The sequence below is a fragment of the Sinocyclocheilus anshuiensis genome, unplaced genomic scaffold (assembly GCF_001515605.1).
Source record: "Sinocyclocheilus anshuiensis isolate Anshui unplaced genomic scaffold, SAMN03320099.WGS_v1.1 scaffold447, whole genome shotgun sequence".
NCBI lineage: Eukaryota > Metazoa > Chordata > Actinopteri > Cypriniformes > Cyprinidae > Sinocyclocheilus > Sinocyclocheilus anshuiensis.
The window spans coordinates 1580242-1595224 of NW_015552615.1; the positions used below are offsets into that span (position 1 = coordinate 1580242).

Here is a 14983-nt window from a genome sequence, read left to right on the forward strand (position 1 = left end):
TCCGTTTTAAAATCAGTTCAAAATATCAAACCTGTCTAAAATTCAGTCTTGGAAGTTTAAAAAAAAAAAAAACAATCTGTGCCCATCATACACTACATGACTTTCTGTGAGATGTCACCTTCAACTGCCCAAAATCTCTAGACTGGCTTTGACTTTCCACAACTTTGCATCCAGACTGCAAATTAAGAGAAAATCTGTTTATTTCAGCCTTAATAGGTAGGACACAACTATTCTGGAGAAACAAATTCAAGAGACAAAAAATTCTTTATCTAAAAATGAATTTATTAAGTCAGAAGTTGGCTGGTATATACAATGCACCAATTCCATATAAAACAACAGAAATTCTCTCATTTATTGATGCATTAAACAATCAATCATGCTCTGTAAAGGTTAGATGAGTAAAAAACAAAAACCGTAAAACCAGAAAACTATGACTTCACAGAAAACTCGTTTTTTTTTTTATCACAAATTACACGGGAGCAAAAAAATAATAATTTATGATAATTCAGAGCAATGCCGACTTCTCGATTCGTATCAGATCTATTCATTTCAGTAATGGCGGGAATAATGGGATATGGGTGATGGATCCATGCTTTGGCCCATTCCCTGTGCTGACCGGATCCCTTGACCCGCACCAGATCCCATATTCACCAAGTGGTTAATGGGTCCGCTCTGGATGAGCGTATCCAATGCTTTCTGCACGCTGGGGTTGTCAAAGTTGATGCCAGTGCCTGTGGTGACTGCCGGTCTCGGGGCGCCTGTCGGCCCGGCCATACGAGCGCCAGGAGGCCTCAGGGCAGGCCGAGGGTTCATAATGCTGCTCTGCGGCTGGACAGCAGCGATTTTGGGCATGCCGGTGGCAGCGGGGGCTGCATGAGAAGACTGGAGTCCGGCAGTATGAGGGCCGAGGCTGGAAGAGTAACCCTGCATTTGGGGCGCCAGAGTGGGGCTGGACACTGAAGACGTGCCGCTGCCACTGTTGAAGATGCTGAGGATCTTAGCCTGGAGCTCCTGCTGTTGGTTGGGGGCGGCGGGGGCGGACGCAGGGGTCAGGTGGGTGGAATGAAGGGGCAGGCTGGTGTATGCGGGCTGAGCTGGAGCGGATAGAGGCTGTGTGGGCTGAGAAGGCTCGTGGGTCGCTGGTGGAGGGTGTGCAACTAGAGAGAATAAAAACAGTGAAGGGTAAGCCTTGAGGTGTAAAGCGTAATACAACATTGAGTTTAAAATGCCTTATGGAGTTACCCGTGTCAGTACTGCCTCGGACAAGACGATCACGTTTGTCTCTCAGATAGTCAATTAGCCTGGCCAACTCATCTGAAGACATAAACCTGAGAGATGCAAAGATGATCCATTATATTTGACACTTAACACCAGTAAAATGTCCTGAGTTTCAATGGCAATTTCAATAATGCAGCAAAAAAAATGCTACTGAAGACAAGTAAAAAAAAAAATCCATATTTGCATTAACAGAAATTCAAACAAATGGCATGTAATCTTAAGTGAACACCGTTAAAAATATTTTCCAGCTATTAAGTAAACAGAAACGCATTACAAAAATAAAAAATTAACAGTCCTAAGTTAGTCATTTTTGTTATGCTTTTATTTAGCAAGGCTGCATTAAATTGATCAGAAGTGACAAAGGCATTTATAATGTTACAAAAGATTTCTATTTCAAATAAATGCTGTTCTTTTGAACTTTGTAGCCATAAAAAAAATTGATTTCTACAAGAGAAAAACTTTTCAACATTGGTAAACAAAAAAAAAGTTTCTTAAGCAGCAAATCAGCATAGAATGATTTCTGAAGGATCATGTGACACTGAAAACTGGTGTAAGGGTCTGTTTATACAGAATGCGTTTTTCCATTCCACTGTGCTACTTTTCCATTGTTGTCTAAACACACGCTAGATGGACGTGTATGACCGTTGGGCTCGCGTCTCATGTTTTCTGCAGCGTATTTAAGATGCCGCGTCAAGTTAAAGAATTTCAACTTTTACATGCCGCACCGCTCATCAACATTTTAAAAAGCATTTTAATGTATTTATGATCAATTTATCATATTTAGCAGATTTACCAAAAAAAAAAATCTTACAGACCATAAACTTTTGAATGCTAGCATTTGTTGGCCTACCTGCCCTCGGACAGCAGCGTGATGTGGGTCAGAAGGGAGGCAGGGTGACCTTCTCTGTCAGGTTCCCTCATCAACACCTCATCTGCCATCTTGGCCGCCTTCGTCGCTAACTCGTCCCTTTCTTTAGCACGGTGTTCAACTTTAAAAGAGTCAAAGTTGTGGGCCACCAGCACCATGGCATCCTGCATGGGCATGTTCCTGTGCTCTGCAACAAGAGTATGCTGTGGTCATCCAAAATGTAGATTATAACTTATATAGTGATGTGCGAACATCTGAAATATTGTACTGCAATCTCATATCAACACTGGGCTGGTTTTGAGTAGTTGTGGTGTTTAATTGCATTGGATTTTCCCAGCTTAAAGCTGATGAGCAGGTGAACTGGCTTATATTATCAACTCTTTGTGGAAGGACACACACCTTGCGGAGTCCCAAAGAGGATGTTGACTGTACAGGAACGGTGTACTTGGTGCTGCTGGGTGATGATGATGGCAAAAGGTGTACGAGCCCGACTCACATCCTCCAGAGCTTGGGTCAATGACACTTCTGTATTCAGGAAGATGAGATCCACCACCATACCCAGATCCCGAACCTTCCTGCCCACCGTCTCGGCATATTCCCTGCACACAACCGCAGAGCAGAAAGTGTAACAGGCTCTCCAATAAAACAATTGATGTTTTAATCACTTCAAGAACATAGTCACAGGACTCACTTTTGCAGCTTGTTGACGACTATGACGGAACAGTCCACTGGTCTTTCAGCATCATAGCGCCTCTGCAGCTCTTCATAATATTGCCGGTAAAGTTCGTTTCTCCGGCGCTCTTCTGGACGCACCCGCTCCTCTGTAAATTCAGAACCAAACACTTAAGTTTTCACATATACTCCTCCTCTGCTCCCTCTATGACCAAAACTGTGTGCATGTGAAACTTTGGTTCGCTTTAAACTAACCCACTGAATTACCAATGCTGCTGACAATGACTGTTAGAACAAATAGTGTAACCAATACTTGGGAGAAACTCCATAGAGAACATTTCATTATATTTAAATATTTTAAGGATTTTTAAGATTTTTGCATTGTGATATTTTCATTCACACAAAATTCCCATAATCTTAATGCAAAAATAACAAAAAGTGTTGCAGTAGTATTTATTCCACTGCATAACAAAAAGAACTTTGTAAGAAAAAGAGTTTATTCTAAAAAAAATTATTTTAGAATCCTTGATATATTACAGTTTTATATAGGGCTGCACGATTAATCGAAATTAAATCGCAAAGGTGATAAATCGCAATTAGGCAGAAGCTGCGATTGTCATGCATATCTTTCAGTGAAGCACGGTTCTGTGATCAGCAGTAAATCTCCATCCGAAGGCCAGAGGGCGCTCTCGCGCTGAAACTCCAAGTACGCCTCGCAGAAGAATCCCAGAAAATCCCTATAGCAGTTGCTGAATAAACAGAAGATTTAACTGCTCTCATTAATTCAACGCATTCAACGTGCCTTATTCTGTGTAAGAAGCCACATCATCTCACAGAAGGATTTATTTCAAACACTCGGCTGACGTTATGAAGTGAGTTTGGAGTAAAAACATGTTATTAAATGTGGTATTTTAACGTGCATTCAGATGGAGCAGCATTTACTACACAGAGCCGTAGTTCACTGACAAACTACGCAAACGGCTTTCATAATCGCAGAACGATTTCTTCGATTTCATAATCGCGTGATTAAATCGTCTGCGATTATGAACGCGATTTTGCGTAGCTTGTCAGTGAACTACGGCTCTGTGTAGTAAATGCCGCTCCATCTGAAAGCACGTGCTGGAGATTTACTACTAATCACAGAACCGGCTTTACTGACAAGATGCGCATGACAAATCGCATTCGATTAATCGTGCAGCCCTAGTTTTATATTTTAATTTTATATTATCTGTTTTGACTTTAATACAGTTAGTTTTAGTAATTGTTTTTGTCATTTATATTATTTTTGGTTTTAAAATATTGCAACTAGGTGAAATAATAATTTCAAGTTTTTTTACTTTTATATTACGGTTATATTATTTAAAGTAACAAAAGTTTTTAAATGAATTTAACTATAATAACTCTGGTCACAATGCAAAAAATTACTGATCTTTAAAATAGGTCATAAAAATAATAAAAATAAAAAAATGTATCTTAATTTTCTTTATGAAGTAAATCAGCTTTATATTATGGTTGTAAACAATTCAACCAACCCTCAGACTCTCTCCTGCCATTCCAGGGTTCCCTGTAGCGCTCAGGGTATGGCTCCTCTTTCTTCCGATAACAGTCATACTCTCCACGGTAATAACGATCATACCCTTCCACTCTGTGGAAGCACAGTAATGTTGTTTAGATGATGTTACAACACAGGAAAACAAGAGCTATAAATGCACAACTACAAAACCGCTCAAATGTATTGTGAGTGCACCTGTAGGAAGGATCTTTCTCCCTGCTCTCTGAGCCCCTGTATCGCTCATCGGGCGGCCCTCTAGCATCATGCTCCCGAGGTGGACCGGGACGCAGCTCACGGCTATCGCTTCTCATCTCTCGACTGTCACGGTGGTCTCGAGAATCTCGCCCATGCACTGGGGACCGAGAACGGGGACGGGGCTCTCGACTGTCCCCGTAAGAGCTGGCTGGCCTGAACAGACAAAATACACTCAATCAACACATGCCAACTAAACACTTAACCCCTAAAACTAACAGCTCTATTAGACAACTCACTGAGAGAATTTTACCATCAAGTACTTAAAAGACATTATGTTAGTGAAATGGTAAAAACAAAGAACACAGTAGGTAGGCAAATGCAAATTATTTTTACCAGAAAATCAATTAAGTGCTTTCAGAGTTAGTTTCAGAGTCCTGTTGCCAGAGACCACAGACATGAGAGGGTAGCGCCGAAAATTAATCTTACCGGTCGCAAAATTCACATCATTTCTCTTATAAAACATACCTTTGCAAACTCTGAATATAGCTCTCCAAAAATGAATGTCATGGGAAAGATGTCGAACATTATCTTTTGAAGTAACCATGAAAACCAGAGTCCATCCGTTAGTTTCCAAAAGTTACTTTTAAGTCAAATGAACAGCAGGTTTCAGGATAAAAATGCACTTTTATTACATTTTGTCAGCATTATTATTTTGTTTGGTCAGCAGCATTATTTACGATTTGTTTTAAGCATAAAAGTTTTTAATTTTAAAACCGCTTTAAGATAAACCAACGCAATGAACCGCACTGTTCCACGACTGCAAAATAATTAGTCTCATTTTCTCTGAAAGACAAACACCAACCTCCAAAAATAAACAACGCATCCAACAATTGAATGAACTGCTTAAATTAGTTTTAATTGTTTCCATCCCACTTGAGTACATGAAATAATTCGGTTTTTGATCATGTTTTAATGCATTTTAATATTAAACAAACTTCTGAAGTGAGTGTTAATTGGAGTTTCGAAAACGACTCCAGCAGGAAGCAGCGACTGTCAGTGGACAATTTCGAAAAAACCGTGCATAGTAAGTGAACAGATTGAGTACCACACCGTTTAGACAAAGACACACCAAGGGGAAACGTACTCAAATGACCCTTTCAACTTTATTTCAGTTAATTCTGACACAACTAAAAGTGATGAAAAGGAAAAAAAAATAGAACAAACTAAAAACCGAAGAGCCACGAGAAAGATAGTCCGAACCGTTTTTGCGCACTCAACAATGATATTTATGCATTTTAGAACTTTTGATGAATTCCATTGTGGAGGGAAAAACGTTTACCAAAATTCTCGATAGAGGTCGTCTTCATTAGCAAAAATCCCAGCGATACTTTACCTGCGTGGAGGGCTTGACCTGGCTTTATTCTGTCGTCTCTCCGCTGCCATATTTACATCTGCAAATAAACCAATCCAAACTTTCAATATGACAAAAGACGGAAATATTTCAGAGCCAAACGAGTTTTTCTTTTACTCAAGAGGATGAACATTTGACATTCTGCATCAGATGAAAATAGACAAGTTGTGTCTAAATTATAAACATTTCCAAAATTTAAATAGCAGTTGAAAATTAAGTACTACACTGATGGGGAATGAGCAGCAAAGGATCTTGTGAACCTGTGCATCATGTGTACGACAGTATTTGACATTCCCAGCTGTAAACACTTATTAAACACCTCTCAAATTAGACCTTATTAGACCACTAACAATAACTGCCGCTTTGGACAAATGGAGTATAGAGTACAAATTATAGCATTAGCAAATCAAAAAATGCCATAAATACAGATACTATTGTATAATTTTAATTATACAGTCAAGAAGATTATAATTGCAGCAGTCAAAAAGAACAAGTGAAATGGGAAAACATGGGATCTGCATATTAATTCATTTCAAAAAGTCACAGGACACCAATATAACATATTTGTAAAACGTTCCTTTGGATTTATAGCCTCTATTTATACCTTTACATGTACAAAAATTCAAGACTGAATGCTTAAAGAAAAAAAAATTAAACTTAAATATGCAATTTGCATAAGGAACATATTTAAGGTAAAGTTTGGCTTTATTAGATTCAGCATATTGGAGTTATTACAGTAATACAATTAATTGGTCCTATGATTTAATTCTCTTAAGCTAAAATTTAAAACTTGATGTAACAACTCCCCAAATCACTCCAGTGTTTAATACCAAATCAGACCTTACCTAGTTTATAACCTCTATAAATTCGGCCGTTTTGTCCGGCTTTAGCGGCCTCAGCATCCTCCACTCGCTCAAACTGCACAAATCCGTAGCCACGAAACAGGGACAAAGCTGGAAAAGGGAACAATCATTTTCGTTTTACGCAAAAAGACGCTTTTTGGTGGATTTTTGGCCTTAGCTTCCCTTGCTTTTTGCAAATCGCAACCAAAGCTTTTAGACCGAAGTCTAAAGAACTGTGGGTTAAAGCAGTTAAAACTGCAGCGAACACTATGAAATTTCCCGAAACGTCTAAAAAGGCTTTGAGTTTGTACGCTACTAACCCTGTATTTTCCCATATGGCCTGAACAGATCCTCCATGTCCTTCTTCGCCATGTGTGCCGTGGGCAAATTTCCGACAAAAATCCGTCGCTCCAGCTCACGAGGGTCATTGCTGTTGGTGGTGTACGAGGGTGGCGTATTACTCCGGCTTCTTCTGTGCGACATGCCTCTACGATCTTTAGGTTCAATGGCCGTTTTTCAAGGAACGCTTGCAGTTGATTTTAGTTACAAGACTATTTGATTAGCTATATTTCCCCCAAGGTCTTGAAATTGACGATGCATCGACATGTAAGAAAAGAGAGATTCCAGAGGTAAAATAACTGGGCAGAGTAAGAAAACACCGCAGAAGTCAACATGAAATCAAAATCGACCATATTTACTTCATTAAAACATCTTGATATCTGAATGTAGATTGGTTGATTTGAACATTATTAATTTTCTAATTGAATACCCCATTTCATTCTAAAATACTGTGCCAATCTAGTTTCATGTTGACTTTAAAGACAAACTTGAGAAACTTCACAACAAGTAGAATTTCTAAGTGCAGTTTAATTCACATGCAGTGTTTTGCTGCCTGATCAATTGGCATATGAACACTTTACGGTCACTTACACCAAATAAATTGCTGAAAATAAATGAACTTTTTGGCTTAGTGAGGCCTTGATCGCAGGAGTCCTTGGATTTTGCAGCTGCACTTCAAGTCTCATGCAAAGATGCTCCTCAGATTGCCTTTTTTAAATGAAACACATTTCTCAAGTATTTGATGAAAGACTGTGGGTGAAGACGACAGGAAAACCTGTTGGAAAAACTGACCACAAACGGGTTTCCACAGAGCACGCAACGGAAAATATGCGAGCTTGTCGTTGAAGATAAGGCTTGTTCTTGGGGATAAACATAAAATGCTCCCCAAAAATTTCTTGCAGGTTGTCCAAAGTTTAAAATTTCGCTAACATCGCTATCCACAACATAGAGGCGACGCTTGATGAACCAGTCAGTAGGTCAACAAAAACACAGTGGACACTGGACATCATGGCTCAAGGAGTAACGTCAAATATTTGCCATTAGACCAAATTTTCCACTACAACGCACATCTGAAAGCAATCGTCACACAGTTTCTTGGCCCGCTTGTTACTGTGCATGTTTTCTTCACAGTAGTTGGACGGTAAGAGCTCACAGATGCTGTAGACTTTGTGGTCCACTTTGGCATTCTGGTGACATTTTAAGTTGCAAAACATGATATCATACCCTGAGTTTCCAAAGCTGCTCAATACCTTACCAGATGAATGCTGGTCGTTCCACCTAAATGATTTTGCACTTTTTCAGATGACTCTACCTCAAGAATATCAACTGCCAACAATGGAGAGTGAAAACATGAATTTTGGATTATAAGATATTATATACTATGTACTGTACTCTGAAAAATTAGAGATGGTAAGTGTGTACCAATATAGTAAAGTTTTGTAGGATTGTAGCATTTTCTATACGAATTTTCACAGGGAGAGTTCAAATGTTATAAAACTTAAAACTAAAGTCAATTCAAATAAAATGATCAAAACAGGATTTTATACATGTTTAATGTATCTTAGTGTTAGAATTATATATTTTGATGAACAGGCGTTGGACAACAAATAAAATAGGTAAAATATGAACTTAAATAAAACAAAAAATATTTCTTATGATTCAGTATTTTGGCACTCTATTACTACTTATAATATATTAATGCTTGAATATTAGACATTCAAGAAGTATGGCCCTGTAAAACACACCTGTTCTTACGGTCTCACATTGTTGAAAGAGTCAAAACAAACTGCTACTATGGAATTTCGCGCGATTTAGTATTTTAATAATCTGTTACACTGTCTATCATCCTCCATTGTCATATTTCCTCCACTTTTTATTATTAAAAAAGGCAGAGACAGTGAAAACTGGCAACAAGTGAAAATGGACAGCATATAAAATCCTCCTCGTCGGCGCCACAACAACCCTTCCGACATTTTGTGACCGTGTCGTGAGGTCACGCGAAATCAAACCGTGTAGAAGACCGCGCAAATGTTGCTGCAAACGACAAAGACCGCGTACTCCTGTGAAAAAAAAAATGCACACCGTGCATATTCCGTCCTTTTAAAAGCTGTAAGGAAAACCGCGCACACTTCGTCTAGTGTGGGATTCGATCAGGCGCCATGTTGCTCCGCACAGTAGACGCTCCGCTGCTTGAAATTCGTTTTTTTTTTTCAATCGTGTGCGTTCATGTTCGAGTTGAACGATTCAAACGTTGTGTTCTTACTACCAAAACCACATTTACGGCTTCCAACAATCAAAAAGAACAATCGATGCTTCGATTAACAGGGCAGCTAACAAGCTAGCTTAGCTTACATTTATAACAATGAATGCAGCTGTACAGAGCTCTAGAATTTTTGATTCCTAAGAAAGGTTTTGTCAGTTAATGGAAGCAAACTCTTACCGTTACCATGGGAACCTGGAAACTATCCTGCGATTTTCTCGCGGCGTCCTGTTTGTGTTAAACAATTAAAACGAAACTCCCGCTTGCAAAACTGCCGCAACCGTGCGGAACTTCTTCTTCTTCTTCTTCTTCTTCTGGTGTTTTATGGCGGTTTGGCAAACCAGCGAAATAGGTGCATTACCGCCACCTACTGATCTGGAGTTTGGAGTGTACATAAATTTGGAAGAAATACAGAAGGGAAAGGAAAAAAAATAAAATAAAAAAAAAACTAGATTCTATCTATTGTTCCTGTGTTTTTCAGGTATTTAAACATATTTTCTTGCACTCTTGATTGCCTCGACCCATTTCCTAACAATACTTTTAAAGAAATATTATCAACTCCCAGCCATCCTAATTCTTGAATTAATTGAAATCTCTCCCTTTCATATGCAGAACACTCAACAATAATATGTTTCACTGTTTCTAATTCTCCACATTTGTCACACTTTTCCGATTCATGCTTACCTATTTTATAAAGACTATAGTTTAATGTCCGATTCTTAGTCTTGATAAGATGACATCTTTCTTCCTATTTCCGTATCTTTTCCTCTCATTTCCAACACACTCCTGAATCTGGAAAAGATGTCTTCCTTTAGACCCATTATTCCATAACTTTTGCCATTTCTTACTTACTTCAAATGATATCACTCTCTTGAATTCAGCTTTACTTAAAGCTAACTTAATTTCTATTTGTGTATGATTTAATGCTTTCTTTGCTAGCAAGTCTACTTCCTCATTTCCATCCACACCCACATGTGCAGGCACCCAGAGGAATCGTACCTCTATCCTTAACTGCCTTATTCTAAACAAACTTTGTAAAACTTCAAATACTAAGTCTTGCCGAGCTTCAGATTTACCACTTAGTAGGCTAGTGAGCGCAGCCATTGAGTCAGTACATATCACAGTTCTATCTGGTTGAACTTCTTCGATCCACTGTAGAGCTAGTATGATAGCTAATAATTCGGTAGTAAAAACTGACACATGATCTGATAATCTTTTAGCCATTTTTATTTTAAAAGTAGGAATATAAACTGCTGCTGCTGTTCTCCCAGACTCTGGCTCCTTAGACCCATCTGTAAATACCTGTAACACAGAATAATACTATTGTTTTACATATTGTTGAACTCCGTGCGGAACTGCGAGTTTCTTAGAGACTGTGTTCTTCTTCTTCTTCTTCTTTCCAGTTTAACGGCAGTTGGCATCCAGCTTATTGGTGCATTACCGCCCCCTTCTGCTCCGGAGTGTAATAGAGACTGTGTTGATGACGCTGTTTCCAAAATAAAAGTACCAGTTCTAATGTTCCTTTGTAAACAACGATTCCGGTACAAATAATTGTCTTTAAAAAAAAAAAACAATCCTTAGCTTCCATTTAGACCGACTTGCAAATAAAAAATAATACATTTAGAAGTACATAGTATCTTAAAAATTAAAGTATGAATAGTAAACCTATTTTTTTATTTATTGTTGCATTACCTTCACAAAATTAGCACAAAAAGTGTTTTATAATGTATTTACAATACTGGCCTCAATATGAGCATGAAAACATAAATAATTCTTTATTTATAGGTTGTTTTCTTTGTTTTTAGAATAATTGACAGCTTAAATTTTGTTGCACTTTTATTTTGACACCGCGGACGAAAAACATCATGTGTCTTCATCACGGGAAAGTTGAAGTCACATGAATTTTGGGACTACTTAAACAATTTACTAGCCGGTGAACGTTTTTGTTCCCACACCTGGAAAGGTAAGACTAATACAACAATACTGTGCACAATTTTAATCTTTCTTTAGCTGAATAATATCCGTCCATGCGTCAGATTTTCACCGTCATTATAGGATAAACCCTCAATTTCCTGGTTAGTGCTCTGAGTTAGATGATTACCCTTTTGGTTTTTGGTGACCTCTTTGCTTCAGATTATTATAATTGATGAGTTTTCTTTTCTATAAGAAGGTTAAGTCCGTAACTGTGGTGTTTTGCTGTGCTTCAGATGCATCTTGTGCTGGTGTGTTTGCTGCTGGGGGTGCTGGAGGCTTCTGGGGCTCCAGATGCAGATGAGATCAAATATCTTCCTGGACTTTCAAAACAGCCCAGCTTCAAGCATTATTCTGGATACTTCAATGTGGCAGATAACAAACACCTTCACTACTGGTAAGCTGGACTGTCCGACTTTCACTTCCATTTAAAAGAATAGTTTTGAAAATTCTCATATGTAAATGTCCAACATTATTGTGTTCCTGTTGTTCAGGTTTGTTGAGTCTCAGAAAGATCCGGCCAATAGTCCGGTTGTTCTGTGGCTAAACGGAGGACCAGGATGCAGCTCGTTGGATGGTTTGCTCACAGAACACGGACCTTTCCTGGTGAGATTTTACAACACTTTTTTTTTTTTTTTTAAATAACTGCACTGATGTTTCACAATTAATTTTATTAAAATATTTAAAAGCATAAATGCTTTAAATAATGTGTTATCCCTTCTCTCTGGTTATTCACAGATCCAAGATGACGGTGCAACTCTAGAATATAATCCTTATGCTTGGAACAAGGTATGGTTTTTGACTTATACGCATATATAGCCTACATATACTTCAGCATTAATGAGTTATTTCTGTGGTGTGAAATGAGGAAGTCTTGGGGTCAGTTTCGGTAACTGAACTATGACACTTCCTCAAGTGACGTGACGTGACGTGACATGTGGCCAAGTATGGTGACCCATATTCGGAATTAGTGCTCTGCATTTACCCATCCAAAGTGCACACACACAGCAGTGAACACACACAAACCGTGAACACACACCCGGAGCAGTGGGCAGCCATTTATGCTGCGGCACCCGGGGAGCAGTTGGGGGTTCAGTGCCTTGCTCAAGGGCACCTCAGTCGTGGTGTTGAAGGTGGGAGAGAGCGCTGTACATTCACTCCCCCCACCTACAATCCCTGCCGGTACGAGACTCGAACCCGCAACCTTTGGGTTATGAGTCCGACTCTCTAACCATTAGGCCACGACTTCCCGGCCACGACTTCCCTCAAGCCAGTCACATGCTCTTATGGTTTTTTATTCTTGGCTGTAGCAAACCAGCTTTATTGTACTAAACATGGGCTGTTTTTCCAGATTGCAAATGTCTTATACCTGGAGTCACCAGCAGGTGTCGGCTTCTCCTACTCTGACGACAAGAAGTACACTACCAATGACACAGAGGTATGATTTAAATCATATTAAAGGGGTCATATAATGCTACATGCACTTTTACAAGTTGTTTGAACTGAAATGTGTGTTGGCAGTGTGTGCACACAACCATCTATGTTCGCGCAAATCATTCGTGATCCAGCCTCATCTACAGAAGAGGTGAGTGTAAGGTTTTTTTAATGAATCTTTGCAAATCGCCTTAACTAATAATGTGCTAATTAGCAAGTTTCACGATGAATGCAGCTAAAGTAAACAGTCTCTCTGAGAGTGGCTCGGACATGTGTTAAAAAAAATATATATATATATATGAGTATTTAATGGTGTGGCACAGATAATATTTAATTGAACTGTTTATGATCAAAAACCAAATTGATAACCGTATAATCGCTGACTTTCCAGGTGGCCACAAACAACTACTTGGCCTTGAAAGAATTCTTCAGGTTGTTTCCTGAGTTCAGCAAGAATGAGTTTTTCTTGACTGGCGAGAGTTACGGAGGCATTTACATTCCAACGCTGGCTGAGATCGTCATGGAGGACAGCAGCATAAATTTACAGGTAGGAGGGACTTTATTTTGACTGTATTGCCCATAAACAACACGGACATTGAGCCAGCAGAGTGTATGGCGTGTGTGTATTTGTGTTTTGTAGGGTATTGCAGTTGGAAATGGCTTGTCCAGTTATGAACTAAATGACAACTCACTGGTCTATTTTGCGTACTATCATGGACTTCTTGGGACCAGGTGTGATATTTATTTATTTATTTATTTTACCTCGTGACTCTTTTCGTGTGACTCTATTTAACAACTCTTTTATACATGTACTCTTATATATTGGTGCTTGATGTGAAGGCACGTGTCACTATTACTTGCAACAGGCAAAAAATAAATACATTGTAATAAAATTAATAATTTATTTGTGAATTTTATTTATGTATTGTTTTTTTGTAGCTTTGTGTATTTATTTTTTACTTTTTTTTTTTTTTTATGCATAGCTTGTGGAATGACCTGCAGACTTTTTGCTGCAAAGATGGAGTGTGTAACTTCTACGATAACCAGGATGTGAACTGCTCGACTTCTGTAAGTTAAACGGTGCTCTACTAATGGCTTACGATGTCATGTCACATATTCTTTACTAATCTTTTCTTATCTTTCTATCAATCTTTAGCTCTATACAGCTCAAGCTATAGTCTACAATTCAGGACTCAACATTTATAACCTGTATGCACCCTGTGCCGGAGGTGTTCAGCAGAGAGTCAGGTGAGCTTGGATCAGTTATGTAACGGTTTAATGTCAGTTCATAAGAAGACGTTCCAGTGTCATTTTGTTCTGTGTTCTGAAACCAGCATTGAAAACGGCCAGTTTGTGATCCGAGACATGGGCCACCACTTCCTCAACCATCCATGGTCCAAAGCGCAGAACGAGGTAGAGAAACCAGTTTATGTGTTGCTTTCGGATTCGGAATACAGAGTCTCATTTTCAAATAGCTTATTGACTCAGAATGAAAATGAGCATTGTCACTTGCTCGTTACTAATACACTCATGTTGTTTCAAACCTGTACGAGTTGCTTTTGTTCTGTGCAACACAAAAGGACATGTTTAGCAGTTCTCATGCTCATTTCCATACAATGAAAGCCGGTTTCCTGCAGAGTTTAGCTCCAACTTGCCTCAATACACCTCCCTGCAAGTTTCGAGTATACCTAGTAAGACCTTTATTAGCTGGTTCAGGTGTTTTGATTAGGGTTGGAGCTAAACTCTGCAGGACACCGGCCCTCCAGGACCGAGTCTGGTGACCCCTGGACTATAAATTCATTTTTGGGTGAATGGTCTCTTTAAAGAAATTCTTCACCCAAAACAGAAAAATTGTCATTTACTGACACTCAAGCTGTTCTGAGTTTCTTTCATCTGCTGAATACAAAGAAGATATTTTGAAGAATGTTGGTAATCAAGCAGTTTCTAGTCCCCATTGACTTCCATAGAATTATACTATGAAAGTCTATGGGGACCATCAACTGCTTGGTTACCAACATTCTTAATAATATGTGACCCTGGAGCACAAAACCATTCATAAGGGTCAATTTTTCGAAATTGAGATTTAGACATCATCTGAAAGCTGAATAAATAAGCTTTCCATTGATGTATGGATGTTTGTTAGGATAGGACAATATTTGGC

General features: G+C 38.8%; 2 protein-coding genes across 6 annotated transcripts in view; one reads left to right on the plus strand and one right to left on the minus strand.

The window, feature by feature from the left end:
* Nucleotides 1–366: 366 nt before the first annotated feature.
* LOC107666089 (nuclear receptor coactivator 5-like) lies at nucleotides 367–9709 on the minus strand. 5 transcript variants are annotated; one of them, XM_016457199.1, is made up of 11 exons: nucleotides 9598–9709; nucleotides 7139–7399; nucleotides 6822–6929; nucleotides 5959–6016; nucleotides 4566–4778; nucleotides 4351–4463; nucleotides 2838–2967; nucleotides 2546–2745; nucleotides 2129–2333; nucleotides 1243–1328; nucleotides 367–1157 (listed from the first exon to the last, which is right to left on the minus strand). In XM_016457199.1, the coding sequence occupies exons 2-11, from the start codon at nucleotides 7299–7301 to the stop codon at nucleotides 550–552; spliced, it is 1884 nt and encodes a 627-aa protein (XP_016312685.1). In that variant the 5' UTR covers nucleotides 7302–7399; nucleotides 9598–9709; the 3' UTR covers nucleotides 367–549. The 5 variants fall into 5 exon arrangements, with proteins under 5 accessions (XP_016312685.1, XP_016312688.1, XP_016312687.1 ...); XM_016457202.1 differs by lacking the exon at nucleotides 7139–7399; XM_016457201.1 differs by lacking the exon at nucleotides 6822–6929.
* A 1557-nt stretch (nucleotides 9710–11266) lies between these two features.
* Nucleotides 11267–14983, plus strand: part of LOC107666023 (lysosomal protective protein-like) — a 7812-nt gene continuing 4095 nt past the window's right edge. The window contains exons 1-10 of the mRNA XM_016457112.1: nucleotides 11267–11380; nucleotides 11625–11785; nucleotides 11883–11994; nucleotides 12127–12177; nucleotides 12740–12826; nucleotides 13214–13369; nucleotides 13463–13554; nucleotides 13806–13890; nucleotides 13979–14070; nucleotides 14157–14235. Coding sequence (XP_016312598.1) covers nucleotides 11625–11785; nucleotides 11883–11994; nucleotides 12127–12177; nucleotides 12740–12826; nucleotides 13214–13369; nucleotides 13463–13554; nucleotides 13806–13890; nucleotides 13979–14070; nucleotides 14157–14235 — 915 coding nt within the window. The 5' untranslated portion in view covers nucleotides 11267–11380. The remainder of the gene's footprint in view (nucleotides 11381–11624; nucleotides 11786–11882; nucleotides 11995–12126; nucleotides 12178–12739; nucleotides 12827–13213; nucleotides 13370–13462; nucleotides 13555–13805; nucleotides 13891–13978; nucleotides 14071–14156; nucleotides 14236–14983) is intronic.